A 26,633-nucleotide genomic window follows, 5' to 3' on the forward strand; every position below is an offset into this window, starting at 1 on the left:
TATAAAATCTCCTTTGATTATTTTGTAGTAAATCTGGACATCATGTCATCTACAAATAAATATGACTGTGATTAATCCACTAAGAAAAGAATCATTCCTTAATATCTGAGCATACAGTTCTTCCTTATTTTCATGTCTCATTTTTTTTCCTTTGTAATTTGAACTGGTATCTCTATATTGCTGTTGGTTATCTCTCAATCTGTAGGTCTTCTTTTGAAATTTTTCTTGTAGCTTTTTTTCTATTGAAGAAACTGGATCAGTTCGTCCTCTGGGGTTTCCTACAGTCTGAATTTTGCTGATTTCATTCCCCTGCTGCTTTTTTTAAAGCATATTTCTCGTCTCTACTATGTGTTGATAGTTAGATGTAAATATGGTTCAGTACGTAGACATGGTTTAATATTTTGGCAGGAATACTTCATAGGTGGTTTTGTGTACCTTCATCAAGTGGCTAAGCCCCCTTTTATTCTTAAGGAATATACTTCCTTAGCTATACTGACTTAGATATCACAATCTTATTCTAGGGAACTGTTTTTCTGTAGAGGGCCACCAAAGCAGAAGTCATTGTAGGTCCCATTCTACTTTCCCTTTATTTCTCTTGTGCCTTTAAATTTAGGGATTATTGGGAAGAGATTGTCTACCCACCTGCTGTATGTTCCTGGATTAAGCCGTTAAGGATACAGAAGCCAAATGACTATTCTCAGTAATAGTAAATGCAGCATGTCTTTAAACAGCTTTTTTGATCTCTCTGGGTTTTCTTGTGTGTATATAGTTACTTTTCCTGCAGGAAAAGTTTAGCTAGAGTTGCTATATCAAATGTGTGGACTGTCTTTGCCTGTTATATCTAGGCTTTCATTAAATTCTGCAAAGACTTGGGGAATCCCTGGGTGGCTCAGCGGTTTGGCGCCTGCCTTTGGCCTGGGACGCGGTCCTGGAGTCCCAGGATCTAGTTATGCGTCGGGCTCCTGGCATGGAGCCTGCTTCTCCCTCCTCCTGTGTCTCTGCTTCTCTCTCTCTCTGTGTCTATCATAAATAAATAAATAATCTTTTAAAAAAATTCTGCAAAGACTTAACATAATAATCAAATGACAGTTCTAAAGCGTCACACTTTTCTGGATTTTTTTAAAAGATTTATTTATTTAGTTAGTTATTTATTTATTTATTTATTTATTTATTTATTTATTTATTTATTTATTTATTTTAGAGAGAGAGGCGCAGAGACACAGGAGTGGGGAGAAGCAGGCTCCATGCCAGGAACCTGACATGGGATTCGATGGTGGGTCTCCAGCATCGTGCCCTGGGCCAAAGGCAGGCACTAAACCGCTGAGCCACCCAGGGATCCCACTTTTCTGGATTTTTGAACAAATTCAGCACCAGCAAGGCCCATATTCTCATCCTGGAAGAGAGAAAGCAGAGTGGTTACTCAGTTACATGACCAGTGTCTTTGCCTCCAGTATTTCTGGAAAGCCCATTTTCCTGCGGCCCATCCCGAGTCTATTTTTAATACTCTTTGATTTATATAGTTCTGATACTTAAGTTTGCACCAAGGACTATGATTTGAATACTTTTTCCTGTACTCTATCCCTGCCTTGCCTCTGTTTCTCTCCCTTCTCCTCCCTTTACCCCTCATTTTATTGAGCACTCATACACAGATAATGGAGTATAGCAGTTTAGCAATAGAAATAAATAGCAGTTTAGCAATAATTAGAAAGTTGAGGATTAACAATTTCCCTGCTAGATTTGTGTATGTGTCTGAGAAAAAGTGTTGCAGTGTGCATAGTATGATCTATGTGCCAAATGTTTGTTGCAATATCGTGTTACAGTATAGAGCTAGAAACACCATAGGTGTCTTCAGTAGAAGAATGTATAAATAAAAAGTAGTTTGTTCAGACAATGAGATACTATGTGTATTAGTTTTCCAGGACTGCTATAACAAATACCACAGAGTAGGTGGCTTAATACAGCAGGAATTTATTTTCTCAGAGTTCTGGAGCCCAGAAGTCTAAGATCAGGGTGTTAGCAGGGTTGATTCCTTCTGAGGGGTATGAGGAAAGGATCTTCCAGGTTGCTTTCCTTGGCTTGCAGATGGCTTTTTCCTTATGTCTCTTCACATCATCTCCCCCCCCCCCCCCCATGTGTGTCTCTATCTGCATTTCTCCATTTCATTAGCACCGCTGTGGTATTGGATTAGAGTTCACCGCATGAGTGATTGATTAACTTTATTGCCTCTGTAGAGACCCTGTCCCCAAATAAGTTCATATTGTGAGGTACTGAGGATCGGTACATATTTCAACCCATAATACTATGTAACAGTTACGAGGATAAACTAGAATGAATCAGAATAGATACACTTTTTCTAAAGCCTGTTAATAAGTAAAAGAGTGGAATATGCTAGAATAATACATCCATCATAACGCCATTGTTTATAGTAAACAAAACTGCTTCATATTGTGCAGTGACATACATTAGTTCTCCCATGTATCCAACAGGAAATGTATTCCAGGACCCAAGTGGATACCTGAAACCATGGCTAGATCCTATGTTTTTTCTTATACATAAATTAGGTATAGTAAGAGATTAACAACAAACCAATAAAATAGAACAGTTATAACAAAGTATTATAATAAAAGATGAATATATTCTCTCTAAATATCTTACTGTACTCATTCTTCTTATGGTGATGTGAGGGTGTAAAATGCTTACATGATGAGATGAAGTGCAGTGAATGACATAGCCATCATGACATAGAGGTAGGCTACTGTTGACCTTCTGATCATACATTATACATCAGAAGGAAGACCACCTGCTTCTGGACCATGATTGACTTTGGGTAACTGAAACCATGGAAAATGAAACCACAGGTGGGGGGAGGGGACTATTATACTGATTTTGTAATAAATATATAAACATTCATAAGAACCGTAACCAACAAATATAGATAGTTGTCACCATCAAAAAGGAATGGTGAAATGAAATTGGAAAAGAGCCTAGAGGGGATTCCATTTTATCCATGAAATTTTCTTCCTTAAGGGGGAAAATGTTCAGATTAGTTTAAAATCACTGGCAGGAACATGTGTGATATATTATTCCTTATAACTTTACTTGCTTTACTTGGTAATCTCAAAAAATAATAGAAAAAATACTAACTCAATGAATGCAATAATGTCACTAAGAAGTTGACAGCTTAATTTTAATATCAATAATTAAATAGTGAACAAAAGTTAGGTAATAGAGTTAATTCTTCTAGTTGAAACTAGTTTTGGGACTCCAAAACTAGTTTTGGGACAACCACTCATTTGGTTAGGTGTCTAACTCTTGATTTCTGCTCAGGACATGATCGCAGGGTCCTGGGATCCAGCCCCACATAGGGATCAGTGGAGAGTCTACTTCGGGATTCTTTCCCCCTCCCTTGCTTGCTCTCTCTCTCTCTCTCTCTCTCTCTCTCTCTAAAATATATCTTTTTAAAAAATTAGTTTTAATTTTCTGAACAACAAAATGAATTTTTTGATAAAATTAGCAAATGTTTATATCTTGTGTTTTTCAGAACAAAAAGCTCACTTTTCATACCTAACGAAGTTTGAACTTTTGAAATAACTCATTTGTAGAGCATTGTATTGCATATGTTAGGGAACTTCTTATATGTGAGTCAACAACACATTGCATATGAGTGACTTTGTTCTCTACATTTCAGAGTAGTAGCTCTCAACTAGGGACATATGGTAATATGTGGAGCAGTTTTGGTTGTCAGAATGTCTGCTGACATTTAGTGGGCAGCATCCAGTAATACCAAACATTCATAAAGCATAGGACAAATTATACTGTAAAGGAAGATGCCAGTAAAAACCAGTGTCCCATGGAGAGGCATTGATCTACAAGCTAATTTACTTTTAAACCAGATCCCCAAAGGTTCATAAGATCAGGCAAGAAACTTTTGAACAATGACTATTTTTTAAAGCATTTTGGGGAAGAGTCATACTGGTGTCTATATGATTTCTAAAGGTTGTTTCATCACCTCAGCCAATCAGAAAAGATGACAACACCAGCTAGGCCAACTTTTGAATCTGTGAGAGATGGGAGAGGAAAAGGAGAAGATGATCTGAGCCACCTCTTAAAGCAATTCAAGTAGAGGTCTTATCACACAAAGATATAGAGAACTATTCAGGAGGCAGAAGTTTGAAATCACGACTTAAGGACAGAGCTGGAAGGGAGAGAGAGAGAGCAATAGCAAGAGAAAGAGATTGTCTGACATGAGAACATAAAATCTCTTCTTCAGTGTCAAAGAAGCCTTGGTTAGACCAGATTCCTGCTGCCAACCTTGATGCAGATAAGCCTCTTAACAGGTGAAGAAGATGGAGATTTTGAAGAGGAGAGTGATGATGGTACTGCACCTCTTCTTGAAGAACTAGAGAAAATTTAAAAATTGCTAAAGAGCAGACCAGGAAGGAACAAGAGCAGAAAGCTGAAGGAGAAAGAATAAGTGTAGAAAACATTGAGTGGAAACCCTCTCCTTAATCTCACAGGCCCATTCCAGCTTCAGGCCAATCTCAAAGTTAAAAGAAGGTGGGATGAAGGGGGGGCACTTGGGTGGCTCAATTGGTTAAGCCTCCAGCTCTTGATTTCAGGTCATGTCATGATTTTAGGGTCCTGAGATAGAGCCCTGTGTTTGGCTATGTGCTCAGCATAGAGTCTGCTTGAGATTCTCTCCTTCTCCCCCCTCCCTCTCTCACACACACTCACTCTCTCTAAAAAATAAATAAAATCTTTTAAAAAGGTGGGATGATTATGTTTTCAAAAACTGTGCAAATGGTTAGAGAAGATCAGAAGAAACACAAGATCTGTAAATGATAGACTGTGATCTGAATTTCACAAAATGTTCATGGAGAAATATATTAAATAGTACAGTTTTACGTGCTTAATTAAAGACTAAAATGGGGATGCTTGGGAAGCTCAGTTGGTTGGGCCTCCCACTCTTGATCTCAGCTTGGGTCATGATCTCAGGGTCACAGGATTGAACCCCGTGTAGGGCTTTGAGCTTAGTGTGGAGCATGCTGGAGATTTTCTCTGTCCCTCTGCCCCTTACCCCTACTCATGTTCTCTAAATAAATAAATAAACAAACAAACAAATAAATACTATAAAATGTAAACGATTCAAAACAAAAAAGCGTTTTGGGGTATAAATACAAACTTAATTGGCACTTTCTTGATTAGTATCAAAATGAAATTTTTTTAGTTTTATGATCAGTTTGTTTTTCATTAGGTAAAATTTATATAACCTAAAATCAACCACTCAAAGTACACAATTGAGTGACATTTAGTACATTTATAATGTTATGTAACCATCACCTGTATCTAGTTCCAAAATATTTCATCACTCCAAAATGAAACTCCATATGCTTTAAGCAGTCCCAGTTTCCTACCGCCTCAGCTCCTGGCAATCATCAGTCAACTTTCTATCTCTATGGATGTAGCTACTCTGGATGTTTCATGTATGTGAAATTGCACAATTCATGACCTTTTAAAATGTCTGCCTTCTCTAACAAAATTTTCAAGATTCATCCATGTATGGGTCATGCTTTTTTGTGGCTGAATGATACTCTATTATGTGGATGTGCCTACTGCATTTTGTTTATTCACCCATTGATGGACCTTTGGATTGTTTCGACCTTTTGACTGATGAGAATAGTATATCTATGAATATTTATGTGCACATTTTTGTTTTAGTGCCTATTTTCATTTCTTCGGTATATACCTAGAGTAGAATTTCTGGGTCATGTGATAATTCTATGCTTTTTGAGGAAACACCAAATTGTTTTCTGCAGCAGGTACACTATCTTATATTCCTGTCAGTAGTGGACAATGATTCCAATTTCTGCACGTCCTCATCAACAGATCCCAGTTATGTTTAAGAAGACATAGTAAGGGTATGAATAAATATTTCTGAGTGATGAGATTAATGGTAGTTTGCTTTAAAAAAATTTTATCTTTCAACTTTTAGAGAATTAGCCACTACTGCTATGATTATTTTTAAAAATGTAAAATTTTCTTCTCATTTGAGCAAACTAAAAGTAAATGTTTCATATTCAGAATTATTTTATAGGAAGAGGAAGCTAAGAGTTTGACTTGTCCTGGCAAGGCTAGAATTTAAGAGCTTCTTACAGTTGATATATTACACTGTACTTCTCTTCAGATTTTCCAGGGTGAAGTCTAATATCTGGTATTCATAGATCACAATTCCTGCGAAGTGAGAATTTTGAATCAACTATATAGGAATTGTGAGTCACTCTGAGTTCAGACTCAGAGACTAAATAAATGTACAAATAGTATTGAACTTTGGATGGAGGCCAAACCTGTTATTGGAGAGATGAGTGGGAATCTCTTAGAATGATATTATCTGTAATAAATAGTTTATAAACAACTTATGGAAACTGGGGAAACAGTTTCTGAAATGTTTATAGCAAGAAGTCTTTAAATGTTCTTCCAGGCATACTGTTATTCACGATGTATTATATTCTATTTGGCCCATGACTGCTAATTTATTTGTTGTATCATATTTAAGTCTGAAGAAAGGGAAATATTACATGATTATTTTGTGAAGCATTTCTGTGAGGTAAGTAGGCTTAGACTGAGGGTTTTTTCTTTCTTTCTTTCTTTTTTTTTTTTTAAACACGTACTTCCTAAAATTACTGTCTCCTTGGTATAACCCCACTAGGTAAGACAGTTTTCCCCAGCTTCACTCTGTAAATAGATATAGGGAACACAAAATATGCTTTCTCAAACTATATCTCTCTTCATTAAATTACTATGTGCTCTCCTTGCTGATATGTTTTCCTCTTTCCCTACTCGATAGGTCTGGAATTAAGGTTTTTACTTCTTAACATTGTGTTGATCTGACTTGACATTCAAAGCCTGAACTGAAAGATGTGGAAGATGATTAGCATGTTTCATAAGCTTAGTAGTTACAATACCCCAGCAAAATTATGATAACCGATATTTTGTTGTTTTTTGTCTGGTACCAAATACCAGGTTGATACTATTATAATTTTTACAAAGCTAACAATTTTATTAAAAACCTGTGAGATGGGAAGTTTAATGCATTTGAAATTATCAACAATTTAGAAAATGTCAAAAAACGTGAGAAAATTCTCATGTTAAAACATATTTGAACGTAAGTTACTTGCAGATAAAATTAACAAAATAGTTTTATTCAAAAATAGAAATGAGGGGGGATCCCTGGGTGGCGCAGCGGTTTGGCGCCTGCCTTTGGCCCAGGGCGCGATCCTGGAGACCCGGGATCGAATCCCACGTCGGGCTCCCGGTGCATGGAGCCTGCTTCTCCCTCTGCCTGTGTCTCTGCCTCTCTCTCTCTCTCTCTCCCCCTCTGTGACTATCATAAATAAATAAAAATTAAAAAAAAAATAGAAATGTGGGGATCCCTGAGTGGCTCGGCAGTTTAGCGCCACCTTCGGCCCAGGGTGTGATCCTGGAGACCCAGGTTCGAATCCCATATCAGGCTCCCTGCATGGAGCCTGCTTCTTCCTCTGCCTGTGCCTCAGCCTCTCTCTCTCTCTCTCTCTCTCTCTCTGTCTCTCATGAATAAATAAAATCTTTTAAAAAATAAAAATGAACATTTAAACAATGAGATATTAAGTCAAATACTGTCTACCTTTTTAAAAATGTTCAAATGTGCATCAGTTGTTCATTATTAGAGTGGTGAATGTAGTTTTATTTCCTGCTGCTGAAAAATTTTCTCAAATTAGGTGGAGTAATGATAGAAAAAGGAATTATAATTCCAAATATATTCATAGATAATAATCCTATTTCTTGTTTGATAAGTTTAGGATTTAAAAAAAATTTTCTATATGTTTAATTTTCTTTTTTTTTTTTTTAAGATTTTATTTATTTATTCATGAGAGACACAGAGAGAGGCAGAGACACAGCCAGAGGGAGAAGCAGGCTCCATGCAGGGAGCCCGATTATGGGACTTGATCCCAGGACTCCAGGATCACGCCCTGAGCTGAAAGCACATGCTCAACCACTGAGCCGCCTAGGTGTCCCTTTAATTTTCATTTTTGATCAAAGTCTTAGATGCTTATAGTTTAATGAGTTCAAAAAGGTCTTAGAAGATTTGCTGAGAAGTTTCCCAACTACTAATTCATGGCCTCTCAGAGAGAAAGCCAAGAGAATTAAATACCTCCTATCTCCTTTTACTCTCATCTCCAGAATATATTGCTCTCTTATCTTAGTATATTTAAGAGTGAGGCACAAAAGGCTAAGAAGCTCTTTGCAGGTGGTTGGAGTTTCTGCTTTCTGATTCAGTAGGGGTGAGGTGGGACCCACAAGTTTGCATTTATAACTAGTCCCAGATGATACTAGTCCAAAAATTATATTTTAAGAACCACTTCATTAGGGAGTGCTCTTGAGATTCCCATCTATGGAAAGAACGGAAGAATGCACAGGGAAAGTTAGGGTGCAGTGCTAAAGAGTTCTGAATCTGTAATGACCTCAGAGTTGTCCCAAGTTGTAACAAGGAGCTGGGCCTTTATACTCCCATGTTGATCAGCCTCTGGGTGTGAGCTGTCCCTGGAAGGAGATAGGACCTTGGGGAGTGAAGTTTTCTTCAGTGTAGGCAACCCCCAAAGTGGGCTGACAACTGAAGTCTTTCTGCTGAAAGCACTACTAGCAGCTGAAGGACAAAATTCTTTCCTGAAGGGGGGAAATAGGGCAGTCTATTAAAGAGTTCATACCTGTTCCTTCCAAGCCATCTGAATCCTCATCCCAAGATGTCCACTTTTTCTAATTTTGGTTTTACCATAAGATTAACTTTGCCTATGCTAGAGTTTTATATAAATGGAATTGTACAGAGTGTACTTTTCTGGGTGGTGTCTTTGGCTCACTAGAATATCTACTAGATTCATCTATGTATTTCTATGTATCATAAGTTTTTTATTTAATTGCTGAGTACTATTCTTTTTTTTGTAATAATAAATTTATTTTTTATTGGTGTTCAGTTTGCCAACATACAGAATAACACCCAGTGCTCATCCCGTTAAGTGTCCCCCTCAGTGCCCGCCACCCAGTCACCCCCACCCCCCGCCCTCCTCCCCTTCCACCACCCCTAGTTCGTTTCCCAGAGTTAGGAGTCTTCCATGTTCTGTCTCCCTTTCTGATATTTCCTACCCATTTCTTCTCCCTTCCCCTCTATTCCCTTTCACTATTATTTATACTGAGCACTATTCTTATATTGACTGCCATTTGGATTGTTTTCAGTTTAGCATTATTATGACTAAAGATTCTGTGAACATTATGTACAAGTTTGTTTTGTGGATATACAGTTTCATCTCTTCTAAATAAATACTAAGAGTAGAAATGCTGCAGTAAAAGATAGATTTGTATTTAACTACTAAATTTTTCTGAAGTGGTTTTACCTTTAACATTTCCAGCAGAAATAAATGTATGATAGTTACAGTTGCTCCAGACTTGTTTTTTTCAGTGTTTTTAATTTTAGCCATCCTAGTGAGTATATATGTCATTATGATTTTGACTTGCATTTCCTTGATGATTAGTGATGTTGAACATCTTTTCATTTGCTTTTGGACATTTGTATATTCCTTTTTTTTTGGTGAACTATCTATTCTAGTTGTTTGCTTATTTATTAATTGACTTTACTGTTGAGCTGTAGGAATCTATTACATATTCTGAGCATGAGTCTTTTATTAGGTATATGTTTTGCAAGTATTTTCAGTTGGTGGCTTATTTATTTTATTAATTAATGTTTGTTGATGAATACAGTTCATTTTCATTTTGATAGAATCTATTTTTTTTTGGAATCTATTTTTTTAAATGGTTATTGCATTCCAAGACATCTTTACATATTTTCAGGTCATAATAGTCTATGATTTCTTGTAGGCACTTTATAGTTTAAGTTTTTATAGTTAATTTTAAGATCAAACTCAAAGTTAACTGTAGAATGAGTTATATTCATTAGTTTATAGATATATCCAGTTATTCCATCAGCCTTTGTTGAAAGGATTTTTTTATCACTTGAATTGCTTAGTACTTCTGTTGCAAATCAATTGACTGTATAGAAGTCAGCTATCATATCACTTCTTTGTTGCATGTTAACTTTACTCTGGCTGCCTTCAAAATTTGCTTTTCATCTTCATGTTTTCATCTCTTTGTGTTGTGCCCTTTTGTGGTTTTCTTCATAATTGTCCTGCTTTGAATTTAACAAGCTCAGATATGTAAGTTTGTGTTTTTCACACAATTTGGGGAAATTTAGGTCATTTATCAGGTATTTTTTTTGTCTCGTTATCTCTCCAACTGTATGTAGTTAGACCACTTGGTGAGGTACTACAGATCACTGACAGATCTCTGAAATTCTATTTAATATGTTGAAAATCTTTTTCTTTCTCCCTTAAATTCAATAAGATGTATTGATTTATTTTCCAGTTTAGTGACCTCTTTTCTGCTGTATCTGATCTCCTGTTAAGATAATCCAATGAATTTTTCATTTTAGATGTATTTTTTAGGTTAGAATTTCCATTTGGTTGTTTTTCATAACTACTTTTTCTCAGCTTAGGTTCTCCCCTGCCGTATACATTTCTTATGGCCATATTTTCCTTTAAATACTTGAACATACTTGCTTAGAAATCCTTCTGCTAACTCTGACATATGGATCATTCAGGATTTGGGTTCTGTGAGCCGCTTTTTTATCTTCACTCCAGGTCTCTCTTTCCTGTTTCTTCTCTCTGGTAAACTTTGCTTGTGTAACAGGCAGTGTGGGTGATAAATTGTTGTAGGCTATGGATTCTGTTATTTTTCTCTGAGCGTTGTGTGGTTTTTGTTTTGAGGTTTTTTGTTTGTTTGTTTGTTTTCCCGTTAGAATGTAACATGCCTGGATTCAAACTCCAGTACTATTAGTCCTGTAATAGGCAGCAGCAAGAAGACTCAACTCGGATCTTTCCACTTTTTCCAGCTGTTGCCTTTTTCTGGAAGCCTTGAAGTCTTTACCAGAGAAAGGTTATTCAAACATTTGGGCATGGTTTATACAGAAATTTTGTGACACCTTCGTTTCTGGGATTTCATCTTTCATGTTGCAGTGGCTCTGGCAGCCCCGGCATTATCTCTTCCTCCTCAGCTGGCAAGACAAAAGATTTCAGCTTTATTCTTCAGTGATCATTATTGCCTGGGTGGATAAGTGCCCTCAGGAAGTAGCCTTATAACTACAAGTCCTACCCAGTGCAGTTCCCTTCTTTTAAGGATGTCTTCCCTCCAGTTGCTGTCTGCTTGTGGTCACTCTTTAATTTTGATGTCTGTTTTCATATTTTCTCCACAAGGTGTCATTGTTATATGTAGGAAGTTATTTTGTCATTATCTGAAGCAGGACATCAGGATATTGAAGCATTATTTTTTTTAATCAAGTCAAAACTTTGAATATTCAGGAATATCGTAGAAAATTATAAAATGCCCACTAAACGGAATATTACAATACATATATTAAAACTTTGAAACAAAAAATTGGATACAGAACAGGAATGTCTGCTGTCACTGTAACTCTTCACTATTAGACTAGAGATTTTAGACAAAGTACTTAGATACAAAAGGAGGAGAAAAGGAAGCATAAAGACAAAAAAGGAAGAAAAATATTTTTAAGACAGTTGCTGGTTATAAGGTCAGCATAGAAAACTAATAGTTTTTGTGAACATCACCATGTACATTAGCAAGAACAAATTAGAAAACATAATTTTAAAAGATATAGAGAGGGGCACCTGGGAAGCCCAGGTGGTTGGGCGTCTGCCTTTGGCTCAGGTCATGATCTCTGGGTCCTGAGATGGAGCTGGCTTCTCCTTCTCCCTCTGCCTGCCCCTCCCCCGCTTGTGCTCTCTCTCATTCTCTCTGTCAAAATAAGTAGTCTTTTAAAAATAAATTAATAAATAATATAGAGAAAATTATAAGACCTGTTTAAAAATGGACAAAAATCAAATTATAAATCAATTCCCTAACTTCAATCTATAACATCAGTACAGCTCAGTATAAATCTTAGCAAGAATTTTGTGAAATTGGAAAAACCAAAAAATACTGGAATATTTAAGGCTCAAGAATTAGGAAACTGGGCAGCCCAGGTGGCTCAGTGGTTTAGTGCCGCCTTCAGCCTAGGGCCTGCCTGATCCTGGAGACCCGGGATCAAGTCCCACATCAGGTTCCCTGCATGGAGCTTGCTTCTCCCTCTGCCTGGGTCTCTGCCTCTCCCCCCCTCCCCCGCCCCGCCACCTGTCTCTCATGAATAAATAAATAAAATCTTAAAAAAAAATTAGGAAACTGTTCAGAAAATGTTCAAGGAAGGTCAGGTAATCAAACTACTAGACCTAATTTTTAAATCACTGATAAATTTAGAGTGATAACTCAAAAGATAAACACATAGATTAATAATGAAATGGAAAAAAAAAGCCAAAAATAGATTCAAGTATACATGAACACTTGGCATAATAAAATAGGGAACAGTTGGCCTACCAGAAAGAAAATGTTTATTACACTATACCATGCATAAGAATAAATTCTAATTTGAATAAAGATCAAAATTGAAAAAGCTGACTTCAAAAGGATTAGAATGAAATATGTCCTTATAACTTTAGCTAGATAGGATATCTTAAGATAAAAAAACACAGATCATAAAGGAAAAAATAAATAAATTTGACTAAATCAAAAATTTGAACTTTAGTAAGATATTAAAATATATTTTTAACAAACTATATGTAACAGGATTCATATCTAAAATGTATAAAGAACTGCTACAACTTAATAAGAAAAAGCCAGCTCTACTTAAAAATGAGCAAAGACTATGAACCAGCAATTTACAGAGGAGAAAATCTACATGGCCAGTATGCAGATGAAAAAGTATTGCTACAAATTGAGAAAAATGACAAATTTTAAAAATTTGTATCTATTAAGATTCTATTTAATATATGTATTCTATTTTATGTATTAATGGCAAGTATTTATACAAAGTAATAGGAAAATAGAGACTATCATATAATACTGATGGAAGTATAAATGAATATAACTGCTTGGGAGAAGAATTTAGTAATATATCATACAACTGAGAAGATATACCCATGAGCCCCTGAAAATTGATTTTTGAATTTATAACAGAGATTTTCACACGTGTACACAGTAGACATGTACGAAGTTTGTTACAGCATTGTTTGTAGAAAAACTGGAAAGTATATAATTGTCTTTCATAAAGAAATAGATGAATAAATTTGATATATTCATCCAGTGGAATACTTTTCAGGAACAAAAATAAATGAACTTCATGAAAGTATAGATCTCAAAAATAATGTTGATTGAAAAAAGACAATTGCTGAATATATATAATGTAAAGGCATTTATATAAACATGTAACATTTTCTTGGAACAATAGTGTATGTTGCTTGTAGATATTCGTACATCTAATACAAGTATTGAAATATCAACTGGGAAGGTTACACATCAAATTAACAATAGTTGTCTTTGGGAAGGTTAGTGAGGTATCGTATGAAACTGGACAGAAGACAAGGGGACTTAAACTTAATCTATATCCTTGTATTATGCTTGCATGCTTAAATATAAAGTAAAAGTAATCAAAAGGCTAGATCAAATAATTGCCAAAGTTCCTATCTAGCTTAGAAGCATTTCATTTTACTTTTTAAGTTTATTCTTTGAAAGGCTGTCTTTTACACATGCTTTTTAGAGATTTATCAAGTTGTTTGTGGTAAGAAAACAGTCCAAACCTTCAGATATTCCACAGAGCATGTTTCTGATAGAAAAAGATTGTATTTAGAATTATAGTTTAAAAGATAATCACATTTTCAATTTCATACTAATTTCTCTAAAAAAAACCCCTTTTTTAAGTGGTCCCAGTTTTTCCAGAGTTGTCTTCATATGGGGGACTGAATGTTGTTTTGTTTTGTTTTTTGTCATTTATTCATTCAACAGATTTTATTGAATACCTAACATGTGCCAGATGATAATATAGCAGTGAGCAAAACAGACAAAGCCTGTTTTCATGCAGTTTAAATTCTAGTCAAGGAAGATAGCTGGTAAACAAATAAATTAATAAAAATATAAAATTACTGGTGGTAAGTGCAGTAATGAAAAGTAAAGCAAAGCAAGAAAGATAGACAGTAATGGAGAATATTTTATATGGGAAGGTCAGGTAAGAACTATCTGTAAAAGATAACATCTAACAAAGTCGTGAAGAAAATGAACAGATTAATTATATGGAGAAGAATTGTAGAGGCTGACAGAAAAAACCAGTACAAAGGCTAGTGTTGCCAGGAGTGGAATGAATGAGGAACAGGGGAATAATAGGAGATGAAAATGGGGAAAAAAAGCAGAAGGCTGGATGGGTCATGCATGGCTTTTTTGGCCATGGCCAAGACTGGAGCAAAGGACTAATGTGGTTTGGACAGAAGAATCACTCTGGCTACTTTGTTGAGAATAGCCCACAGAGTTGGGGTGTGTGTGTGGGAGGGAGTGTTGGGGATAGAAGCAGGGAGATCAGTTAGGTTTCTGTAACACCTTAGACAGGAAATAGTGGTTTAGAAGAAGGTGGTGAACAGTGGTTGGATTCTTGTTGCATTCCTTTTTAGGAGCAATCCTTAATCAATAGAATACTCTCGTATCTCAGGGAAACCGTGGGAGTTATTACGAAGAGAAAAACATAGCACACTTTAGCTGCTAATGAGTTATAAACTATATACATGATCCCAGAAGATGTAAGAAACGTCTAAAAAGTCTTCTGTGGGATTATGGGAAGAGGATTTCATTTCCTCTTAAGTGGAAGTATCATTTGCTTTTCTTGTTTTTTGAGTCATTCTGATTTTGCAGTTGAACTTAATCTGGTTATATTTTGTTCTTTAAAAAGTGAAATTTAAAGTCTATGTACAAATGAGAAGTTTTGTGGTTATTGATTGTATTAGCTGACATGAGGTTTAAATGTTGATTTTTTTTACCTTATAGATTAACTATATAGCTATATACAGAGGCAAATAACCAATTTTACATTTATTTGACTCTAGAATCTTTTATGAAAGATAATTTGGTTTGTAACATCTTTTAAGATACAAACTATCTCTGAACTTATACATGATTTCATTGCATTTATAAAGTTTTAAAACAAAATCCAGATGACAGTTAAATTATTTTATGCTAGCTTCATTTGTATTCTGTACTAATAGTTCGCTTATTCAGTAATTCATTTAAATTGGTATATAGTGGCTTTTGGGGGTTATTTATTTCTATATGTATTCTCCCCTTCTAATTTATTACTATATTAACTAAATTTTATTCCTTTTGTATCTAGGGATTCTTTTCCCTAGCTTGTGTTTGTGTGTGTGTGTGCACAAACATGTGGGTGTATGTATTTGACAGACAGGGAGAAGAGAATCTACTTTATGGTATATTATTATTAGAGATATATTATTTATATTAAAGATATATTATTAAAGATAATCTTACACCATTATGACTTTTAAATCAAATTTAAACAAATCATTTAATTTAAATCAAATTTAAATCATTTCCCAGAGTGGCAGGCATACACAGTAAAAATTGTAATTTATTATAAACTCTGTGCCCTATTTCTTTGTATAACAATACATATCTGCATTTTTACATATCTCTATAAACTTGTTTATTCAAAGCATCTGTTAAAATGATACAGTGTAAAAACTATAGATTGACTGTAGCTATGAACTCAGAAGGTATTCTGATCATGCTTTAGGACTATATTTAGTACAGTGAATGGGAAATAAATGTTTTGCTTTGTAAAAAATGCAGTTTTAGGTTATGATGTCTAATCTTAAAAGAATTTTACTATTTTAAATATTTAATAAATTTTTCATTTTTATTAACCTAACTTTCTTTTTCTTTTAGCAAAACTGTACAATCTAAAGTGGACTGCATTTTGGTAAGTAAAATAACTAATCTTAAAGTTCTTTTGTAGTAAGGCTTTTACCACTATATAAAATGTATTATTCTTGAGTAGATGTTTAAGTACCTCAGTTTTAGTGAATAAAATTTGATACTGAATTATAAGCCTAGGGGTTAAGCTATCTAGATACTTTCCTGTATTTTATCAATAATGAAATCACAGTCTGAGATTATTGCATGTTTTTGAAATTTACTGGCATTTTCTAAAGATCACTCACATTTAATAAAGTTATTTTTCTCTTCTGATAATTCTAAGAATTTGTTTAAAGATGTTTAATGGATTAGTTTTGTTGATAGCATTTTTCATATTTACGTTGCTAGACTTTAGGAATCAAAACCACAATAATAGTTCTAATTTGTGTTGTACTTAGTAGAACTCTTAAAAATGTATTTAAATGAGAGCTTCTTAAAATGCTTCATGGATTGGTTTTTGTTGGTATATTTTTCATGTTTGGTTTGATGGCCTTAAGAAGTTAAAACCACAATAATAGTTTAAATTTAGATTGTATTTGTAGTTCCTTAGCTCTTCTCTTAAACATGTAAGGGGTGAAACATGAAACAACTGGGACTACTAGAATAGTAGTGACTTCTTTTAAAATCTCTACTAATGGAATACTCCCTAAACTCTAGAACATTCAGTGACTCTGCACTGTTAGATTCCCCAAAGTGTTCTTGGAGTTAGTTCTCTCTTCAGTTGTTTATGACATCAGAACTTTTTTATTCAGTTTTGGGTCTTCCCTATAAGCTAACTTTTTTGTGGGGGAGGGAGGATCTCTAGTGTCTGTAGCTAAAATAGTAGTATCTTACTAGCTTATGAAATTATTGCTATGTTATGATATTATTAGCTTCTAGATAGGTGAATAAATAACAGTAGTTCATAGGGTGGTGAGTGGGGAACTTTAGAATGGGTAATTAGGAAAAGCCTCTTTGAGAAAGTGGCATTTGAAGGGAGAATTGAATAATAGGAACTGAGCCTTGTGTGATGATTTCCCAGTGACATGTCCTAGGCAGACGGAAGAGTGAATACAAAGATTCAGAAGTAGAAATGAGTTGGGAATATTTACAGAATACAAAGAACACAGTTTCCTGGAACTTATAGAGAAGGGAGAGTATAATAGGAGAAAAGTTCAGGTAGGGATAAGTTTTTATAGGGTATATTTAGCCATGGCAAATAGTACGGATTTCATTCTAAGTGCGTGGAGAGCCAATTAAAAAGTTTTGAGTAGAATAGTTTGAAACACTTGTTTTTAATACTCTAGTGGTTGTTGGAAAATGAGCTTGTCAGGGTGAGTGTAAGTAGGAAAACCATTTAGGGTATGCAAAAGTCCAAATGAAAATTCAAGGCTTTTGCTTACGTTATGGCAGTGGAAGATCGAAAAAAGTTGATGGATTCAAGGTTTATTTTGGATATAAAGCCAGTAGGAGAAACAGAGGAATCAAAGATAAATCCTTTTGATCTAGAAGATTTCCTTTAGTATTTCTTTTTTTTTTCTTTAGTATTTCTTGTAAAACAGGTTTGCTTATAATGAATTTTCTTGGTCTTTATCTGTGAATGTCTTTATTTGCCTTCAGTTTTGAAGGATAGTTTTGTTGGAAATAAAAGTCTTGATCAACAGGACTTTTTTCTTTCATCTCTGAGTATATTATTCTGTTGCGCTTAGCCTTCATTGTTTCTGATGAATAGTGAGTAATTTATCATGTTTTCATGAGTATGATGAGTTGTTTTCCTCTAGTTGATAACAAGATTTGTTGAAATTCATTCACTTGCTTGTTTGCTGACCCACTTATTCTGCTTTCAGCACTTTGACTATTATATGTGTAGGTATGGATCACTTTGTGTTTATCCTACTTGGGATTTGCTAAGCTCACATGTGTAGATGATTCTGATTGGGGAAGTTCTTAGCTGTTACTTCTTTAAATATTTTTCTGTCCTTTGGGTTCCCTTTTCCTTCCAAAGCTTCCAATACATGTATGTTGGAAAATAATGTTATCCCTCCAGTCTCTGAAGCTTTGTTCATTTTTTCTCTGATTTTCTTTCTCTCTGTTCTAGTTTCTATGTCTTTATTAAGATTCTCTATTCATTATCATCATGTTTTCCTGTGTATGTTTAAACATAAGTAGCCTCATCCTGGCAGTACTCCAGTCCAAACCATATGGGATAGGTCGTGGGAGCAGCCCATGGCAAGAGTGATATAGATTTTCAACTGAATGTCTAAAGTTCGGTTTTTTATGACCAAACATTTCTTAACATGTCATTTGCCATTAGTTTCCAAAGCCCTAAAATAGTTCTTTTTGATCACTTTATAACATTATATAGTTACTTCAATGGAAAGATTTGCTGACCTATTCATTTCATCTTTTCTAGATTTCTCAACCTTCTCAAAAAGATTTTATCATGAGTTTTGTAAAAGTTTTATGATTTTAGCTTTTTTCTATTAGATCTGTCAACCATTTTGACTTAAATTTATGTTTTGTCTGAGGTAAACTGCAGTGTTTATCTTTTACCATATGATTGGATAATCCAGTTATCCCAGCACTATTTATTGAAAAGCTCACCCTTTCCCAATCACCTCTTATATCAAAAATCATTGTGTGTGTCTTTCTCTGTACTCTCTTTTCCTATCAACTGCTATATCTCTACTTAAGACGTCACCACACTGTCTTGTTTATGGTAGCTTTGTAGAAAGTCTTGAATCAAATTATGTAATGGTTCAAATTAATTTTAGCATTTCCAAACAGATTTTAGAAAAAGTTTGTCAATATCTATCGCCCCCCCCCCAAAAAAAAACCCAAGTCTACTGGAATTTTTGATTTGGATTGCAATGAATTTATAGATCAGTTTGGGATCAGTTGACATCTTAATGACAAATCTTTTAATCCATTAGCATGGTATAGCTCCATATTAGTTGGGTCTTCCATAATTTTTCTTAACAGTGTTTTGTAGTTTTCTTTGTATAGGCTTTATATATATTTTGCGTAAGTTGTCCTAAATATTTTAATACTTTGGATGCTCTTATGAATGGCATTTTAAAATATTTGTTATACAGTGTTTTTTTGCTAATATTTGTATTGATCTTGTAGTCTGCAAACATATTATGTTTATAATATATCTAGAAGCTTATATGTAGAGTCTTTTGGATTGTATACCTGATAATATTGTCCATAAATAAAATTTGATTCCGTTTCATTTTAAACATCTACTTTATTTTAGTCACCTTATTGCACTGCTAGGACCTCTAGGACAATGTTGAATAGAAATGGTAAGAGTGAATTCACTTTCCTTATTCCCAGTCTTAGAGGAAAATCATTCCTTTATTCACTTTATAGTGTGATGGTAATATTACTTTTTTCATGGATGCTATTTTCAAGCTGAGAATGTTCACTCTGTTTCTGTTTTCCTAAGAGGCTTTCTATCAATTACATGTTGTATTTTATCAAATGATTTTTCTGTTCCCATCGAAATGATCACATGATAATTCTCCTTTATTCTATTAACATGGTGAATGGCACTGATTGATTTTTGTAAGTGGAAACAAACCTTGTATTTCTGTGAAATTCTACATGATGCATTATACTTTATGTGTTGCATAGTATTTTTATATATTGCTACACTGGATTTGCTATTTGTTAAAGACTACTGTCTATGTTAATCAGGGCTTTGGATGTGCTATTTTCTTCTAAAATCTTTTTCTGTTTTTGGTATCTGAGTAATGTAGATTTCATATGAGTTTAGACAAGTACTCTTCTCTGTTTTCTGAAGGAATTTATTTTAAATTAATATTTCTTTAAGTGTTTCATTTAGTAGTAAAACTGGGAAAGGTTTTAGTTACAAACTTAGTTTCTTTCATTATTACAGGACTTTTCTGTTTCTTGATACAGTTTTAGTATTTTTGTCTTTGAAGGACTTTGTTCACCATTTCTACTATATTACTGAATTTGTTGGTGTAACATTGCTCATAATATTCCCCTCTCTAGAATCTGTAGCAATTATCTCTGATTCTTGATAAGGGCCCTTTGTATCTTCTTTTTTCTTGATCGGTTTAGCTAGAGGTTTAATCTTTTACTGATCTTTTCATTTGAATCAAGTTTGGCTTTATTGGTTTTTCTTTATTATTTATCAGTTTTCCATTCTGTTTCTTTCTCATCTAGTAAGTATTATTTCTTTTCTTCTGCTTACCTTGGTTTTAATGTATTCTTATTTTTTAGCTCCTTAATATAGTGACTTGAAACTTTTTTCTTTTCTACTGTAAGCATTTTTAATGCTATAAATTGTCCTTTAAGCACTAGTGTAGCTACATTCCATAAATTCTTGTGTAGTGTTTTCATTATTCAATTCATTTTTTTCTTATTTTTCCATTCTGATACTATTCTTGACTTAGATATATCTTTTTTTTTTTTTAAGATTTTATTTATTTATTCTTGAGAGACCCAGAGAGAGAGAGAGCGAGAGAGAGGCAGAGACATAGGCAGAGGGAGAAGCAGGCTCCATGCAGGGAGCCTGACCTGGGACTTGATCCCGGGTCTCCAGGATCAGGCCCTGGGCTGAAGGTGGCACTAAACCACTGAGCCACCCGGGCTGCCCTGACTTAGATATATCTTGATCAGTTTCCAAATAGTTGAGTATTTATTAACAATTTATAAACAGTAGTTTGCTGTGTGGCTCAGTTGATTAAGTATCTGCCTTCAGTTCAGGTCACGATCTCAGGGGATTGAGCTCCATATCAGCTTTCCTGCTCAGGGGAGGAGTCTGCTTCTCCCTCTTCCTCTGTACCCTTTCTTCTCTTTCTCCCTACACCCCCCCCCCCGTTCCTACTCTCTCTCTTTCAAATAAATAAATAAAATCTTTAAAAAAAAAAAAGAACTTGTTTACTGTGTATCTTAGTCAATGTTTCATATATACATGGAAAGAATGTATATTCAACTATCATTGAATGGAATGTTCTTTATCTAACAATTAGGTCCAGTTGGTTATTGTTTTTAAGACATATTTACCCTCTTCCCTCCCTTATTTCAGTTACAAAGAGGGATGCTAAAATGTCTCTCACGGTTATTAATTTTTTTTCTCTCTGATCCTGTCACGTTTTGCTTCATGTATTAAAAATATTATGTGCATAAATATGTGGGATTATTTTGTCCTTTTGTGAATTGGTTCTTTTATTATTATGCTATTTCCATTTTTATTTCTGGTAATATTTTGCTTTGAAGTCTGCTTTGCCTTATATTATCATAGCCCCTCCATCTTATAATTAGTGTTTGCTTGTATGACATATCTTTTTCCATTCTTTTACTTTTAAGCATTCTAGGTCTTTATAGTTAAAGTGTTTTGTTGCTGATGATGTCATCATATACTTGTATCTTTATCATCTAGTCTGACAAGCCTTTCTTATTACTTACTTATATGGCTGCGTATTCACATTATTTTGCAATTTATTTTCTTGTAGGTCTGCTGTTAATTCTCTTAGTTTTAGTTTATCTGAAAAAAATGTCTTTTACTGCCCTTCATTTCAAATGGCATTTTTACTGGATATAGAATCCTAGGTTTTCTTTCAGCATTTTAGCAATGGTGATCCATTTTCTTCTGGCTTGCATAGTTTCCTTTGGGAAGTTTATTGTTACTCTTGTTTGTATGTAATACATTCTTTCTTTTTCCTTCTTTGACTTCTTATAGGATTATTTTTGAGTGGTTTTCTGCAGTGCTATTATAATAGCTTTAGTATGGTTTTCTTAGTTTTTGTCCTGCTTCTTTGAGCTCTTTGCGCTCCTTACCGGTTTTCAAAAAAAATTCCTAGCCATTTAAATACTCTTCTTCATTTTCTCTTCCATCCTTGGACTCAAACCAGGTCACTAACTTCATATTTAGTTATTATTTTCTCTTTTTGCTTCATTTTGGATGGGTTATATTACTTTATTATCAATTTCCTAATATTTTCCACTGATGTGCCTGATCTGCTGTAATTCCCACTGAGTGAATTATCTATTGTAGATCCAAATTTTTCAGGTCTTGAAATTCCACTTGGGTGTTTTGTTTTGTTGTCTATTGCTCTTCTCATTAAATCCTTGGGCATATTTATACTTGTTTTAAAGTCTTTGTTTGCTAATTATATTATCTCTGTTTTATTTACTGATTTTTTCATCATTGCAATTATGGGTCATGCTTTTCTGCCTCGTGCTTATCTAGTTATTTTTAATTTAGTATTTATTTATTCATTTGTTTGTTTATAGTGTCTGGGTTTTGTTCTCTTCTTTTAAAGTGTATTAAAACTTATTTTGGCCAGCATCTAATTTACTTACAGGATAGTTTGATCCTTTGCTGTGTTTAAGCTTTGCTGGGACAAGTCTAGGATGGCATTTACTTTTAGAATTTAGCTTTTATATTAAAATATTACTTCTGTAGTATCTGTATGCATTCCTTGGGCATTCACTGAGATCTCTCAATTCTATCTGATTAGAATTTGAACATGTCACAGCCAGGTATAGTTCCCTGGTAGTTCTATGCTCAGCCTCTTGGAGTTTTTCTTGTACTTATACAGTTTAATATTCAGTAAATTGCAAATCTACATAGTGATTTGTGTAGATTTTAAAGATATTCCATATCTTCTTTTTGGTACTTTGCCTTCTCAAACACTGATCTGTGTGTAACTTTAGCATATTAGTACTGCCATGCTCTGCTTGGGTTTCCCCTCCCTGTACCACGGTTTACAAGTTGCCTTCAGATGGAATCAGGTGTTCTCTATTCAATTCTGAAAGCAGTTGTTGCATGTATTTTGTTCAGGCTTTTAGTTGGTGAAGCTGCAAGAGGTGCTCCGGTGTCAGGGACTCCCGTGTGGCCACATGCATAAATCTATTAATAGATATTTTAAAGATTCAGTAAAATGAATGTTTGGGCCCCTTAAGTCCCCTTCATTTCCTAGTGAATTATTTTCCACTGTTCTCCACAAAAACTGCTTCTGACTTTTTAAACCAAATTTCCCAAACCCCCTTCTCTTACCATCAACAGATGATCTCACCTCCTACTTTTCTGAGAAACTATGAAGACACAGTGAAGGTATTCCACAAAATTAGCACTACTTGTTATTTCCAACTCAACAGTTGCTCACTTCTGTACCTATTCTTATATTCCTTCTCTTTACTCCACAGAGAGTAGAAATACCTTTTTGCCTTTCTGAAAGTTGACTCTGAATCCCATCTCTTCCTTTTTTTTTAACCCCATCTCTTCCTATCTGAATTCATTTCATTTATTCTCTTTCTGCAGTTTTTCTCATTTTCTACTGGCCTTTTCCTGCTAATAGTTAAATGTTTAATCTTATCAAAAAAAAATCCTTTGTGAAATCCAAAACCCTTCTCTCTTTTTTTTTTTCTTTCTCTTTCTATTGGCTATACCTGCTTGTATTTTAAGATTCATCCTAGATGTCACCGCCTCTGGAATGGCATCTTTGATTGCTCAGATCTGAGTTCGATACATCATCTGTCCCATATTATCCTGTGCTTAATTACCTTTATTGGTGTTACATAGTCACTTCTGTGATAATTATAATAAGCATTTTTTATTTGTTCTTAGCCTCTTTAATGTAAGAGCATATTCTTTGGAATTTGGTCAAAACAGATGGGGGTGATCAATATCTATTTGTTAAATGTGTGAATAAGTATGAACTAATCAGTTATTAAACTTTGCAATTTAAGCTATAAAGAAGTGGGGCCCCTGGGTAGCTCAGTCGGTTGTGTCTGCCTTCAGCTCAGGTCATGATCCTGGGGTCCTGGGATGAGCTCAGTGTTGGGCTCCCTGCTCAGTGGGGAACCTGCTCTTCCCTCTCCTTCTTCTGTTCCCCTGCTTGTTTCTCTCTTCTCTCTCTCTCTCTCTCTGTCTCTCTCTCTCTCTCTCTCTCCCTGTCAAATAAATAAATAAAATCATTAGAAATAAGTAAAATATAAAGAATTGTTGCCACCTTCAGTTTAGGCTGAGACTTTACACTTGCTAAATATTTGAATTTATTTTTTAGAATTACCTCACAGTTTGCCAGTAAAAACAGAAACTTGTTTCATTCCTTTAGAGGAAAAGAACATTTTTTTCTTTTTCTGACATTCCCCCTTTTCCCTTGTTCTACTCTACTTACATATACCTCTTCCTTCCAGCCTCTCATATTAGGAAATAACCAGTCCAAACCACCACCACTCCTTCTCCACAGAGTACAGATGGGGAACTAAAAACGTTACTGTATAGATGCAAAAAGGATTTAAGCAAGTGAAGTGGAACCAACAAGCTAGAAACTAAGGAATCGGATTAGCTGTCGAGCAGAGTGGTTAGAGCTGAGGCAGTAGAATGAAATAGACCTGAGTTTGAATCCTTGCCCCAGCCATTATTACCATTACTGTTTGATTTTGAACAGTTTTTACCTAATTCATTTTTGTAAAAAAAGGACATAATGATAGTACCTAATGCACTGAATTGTTAATATTAAGTGAGATAATTAGTGTAAATACAGTGCCTGGCACATAGTATGCATACATGGCAGCTTTAGTTGAAGGTGTATATGTGTAAATTGACAGTGTGGATCTAATTGACTTAAATTACCATAAATTTGTTTCTAGAAGTCTAAACATTAGTCGAAGACACATTTTATATTCATCATCACAGAACATACCATTTAAGAATTAATGTTTCCCATATGGAACCACTGAGAGGATAGTATTGAATCCCTGAAACATAGTGAATGGAGGATGGAAGAGGTTGGGAATCTCCTGGCTAAAGCCATCTGAGAAGCCAGAAGGTGCATATTGTAGAACATATGCCAATATCAACACTCCATACTCTCTCCTCCAGGCCTCTGTAGAAGCTGTTTCCTCTGTTAGCTGTGCCCTTCTCAAATTTTTCACTTGGATCACTCCTGCTTTTTCTTTTAGACTATCTCAGAACCCTCTTCAGGAAGTTTTGTTTATCTACTAGGAATGCATTCAGATAACAGAAAACCCAAATTATTGGTGGCTTACCAAAATAAGAGTTTGTGTTCTCTAACAAGTCAGAAGTTAGGTATTCTAGAGTGGTGCAGTAACTCAACAATGTCACCAGCCAGAGTCCTAGGCTCTTTTTGTTGTGTTGTCTCTTTCCACTCACATCATTGATGGCTGCTACACTTCTGTGCCTTTGTCCAAATGGTGAGGCAGGAAGAAGGGAGGAAGGGCAAGGATTCTTCTAGAGAAGCTCTGTATTTTAGGATACTTACTTCCATTCTGAAAACTTACTTCAGGAACTTCAGCCTCCAGAGTAATGTCACTTGGATACTCCTAGCTCTAAGAGAAACTAGAACGTGGAGGGGTTTTATGTTTTGTAGCCTTTATACCAAATGAAGACAAAGAAGAAGGTGGTTAGCATTATATATGTATATTTACACACATACATACACATACAAGTTCATCCCATCTTACCTTCTCATGTTAAGAGCCCCTGCTTTCATGCACCATATAAAATGTTCTGTACTCCTATTAAAGCTCTTACCACATAGTATGCTAATCACCATATTAATCTGTTTTATTCTCCAAAAATAAGCTTTTGGAAGTAAAGACTGTCCTGTGGTCTTTATATCCTCAGTGTTTAGCACAGTGTCTAGTATGTGGGATATACTCAGTAAACACTTGCTGAATGATTATTCACAAATAGTAATTATCAAAAAAAATGTATAGTATGCATATAATATCTTCAGAGAATTTCTTTGTTTTGTTGTTGTTGTTGTTGTTGTTAGTATTTATTACCATATGCCAGACAAGTGCTTTACATATTTTATCAGTCAGTCCTCATAATTTGCCTATGAGGTTAATCTGTTTTCATCTTCATTTTCCAGATAAAGAAGGAAGCTTAGAGGTTAAGTAATTTACCCAAGGTCATAAAACATGATAATTGGTAGAATTAGGCTTTTAATCTAGGTAGTCTGACTCCAGAGCCCAGGCATTTAAAAACTGTGATGCACTATATCATTTTTAAGTATCTAAAATATGAGTTTATATGTACATTTTTGAAATTCTGTTTATTATAATCCAGAAAGTGTTTCTAAAAAAAATTTCTAACTTTAAAATAAATCTGAATAAAAATATTAAAAGCTGACTTCATTATTTTACTGAATTTTAGTAATCAGTGTTTGTAAATGCGGTTTATTTTTTGCATGCAGGTTGTTTGAATGCCCTTTAAAGAACTCATAATATGCTACTAAAACAAAATAGCTAAAATTATTCTAATTATTTTAAATCACCTACAGTTGTAAATTGTAAAGACTGTGCCACTATGAAATATAGAAGTGAAAAATATAAAATTGTATCTGCTATTTTTATATTTTTAAAGCCTGGTGTTTTGCCTGTTCATCAGTAAAGACAAAAATATTTGTAGAGGTATAACTGTGAATAAAGCTTTTTTGATAATGTTTTAATACTTTTACAGTGGGAACCATTCATTTTTACTTAATTTTAATAAATATATCTTAAACTAAATTTCTCATAAGTTATAATACTTTTAGATCTATAATGTCATTATACGTTTGTATAGCTGATCCAATTATGTTTTTTATAACCATTTTAATAGTTGAGGCAAAATCTTATACCCTTGGTATACACAATACCAGAGTATTAGTTAGACCCCAGCAGAATTTGAAAGCTGCTAAGTCCATATTGCTTAGTTACCT

At 34.4% G+C, this 26,633-nt stretch overlaps 1 protein-coding gene and 1 pseudogene across 2 annotated transcripts in view; both read left to right on the plus strand.

Moving 5' to 3' along the window:
• RFX7 (regulatory factor X7) overlaps window positions 1-26,633 on the plus strand; it is a 129,093-nt gene that overhangs the window by 38,846 nt on the left and 63,614 nt on the right. For both annotated transcript variants that reach the window (XM_055320057.1, XM_055320058.1), the window contains exon 3: window positions 15,913-15,946. In XM_055320057.1, the coding sequence (XP_055176032.1) occupies window positions 15,913-15,946 (34 nt within the window). The remainder of the gene's footprint in view (window positions 1-15,912; window positions 15,947-26,633) is intronic.
• LOC129506386 (spliceosome-associated protein CWC15 homolog) lies at window positions 4,028-4,894 on the plus strand (annotated as a pseudogene).

Source organism: Nyctereutes procyonoides, unplaced genomic scaffold (genome assembly GCF_905146905.1).
Source record: "Nyctereutes procyonoides isolate TBG_1078 unplaced genomic scaffold, NYPRO_anot_genome, whole genome shotgun sequence".
Taxonomy (NCBI): Eukaryota; Metazoa; Chordata; class Mammalia; order Carnivora; family Canidae; genus Nyctereutes; species Nyctereutes procyonoides.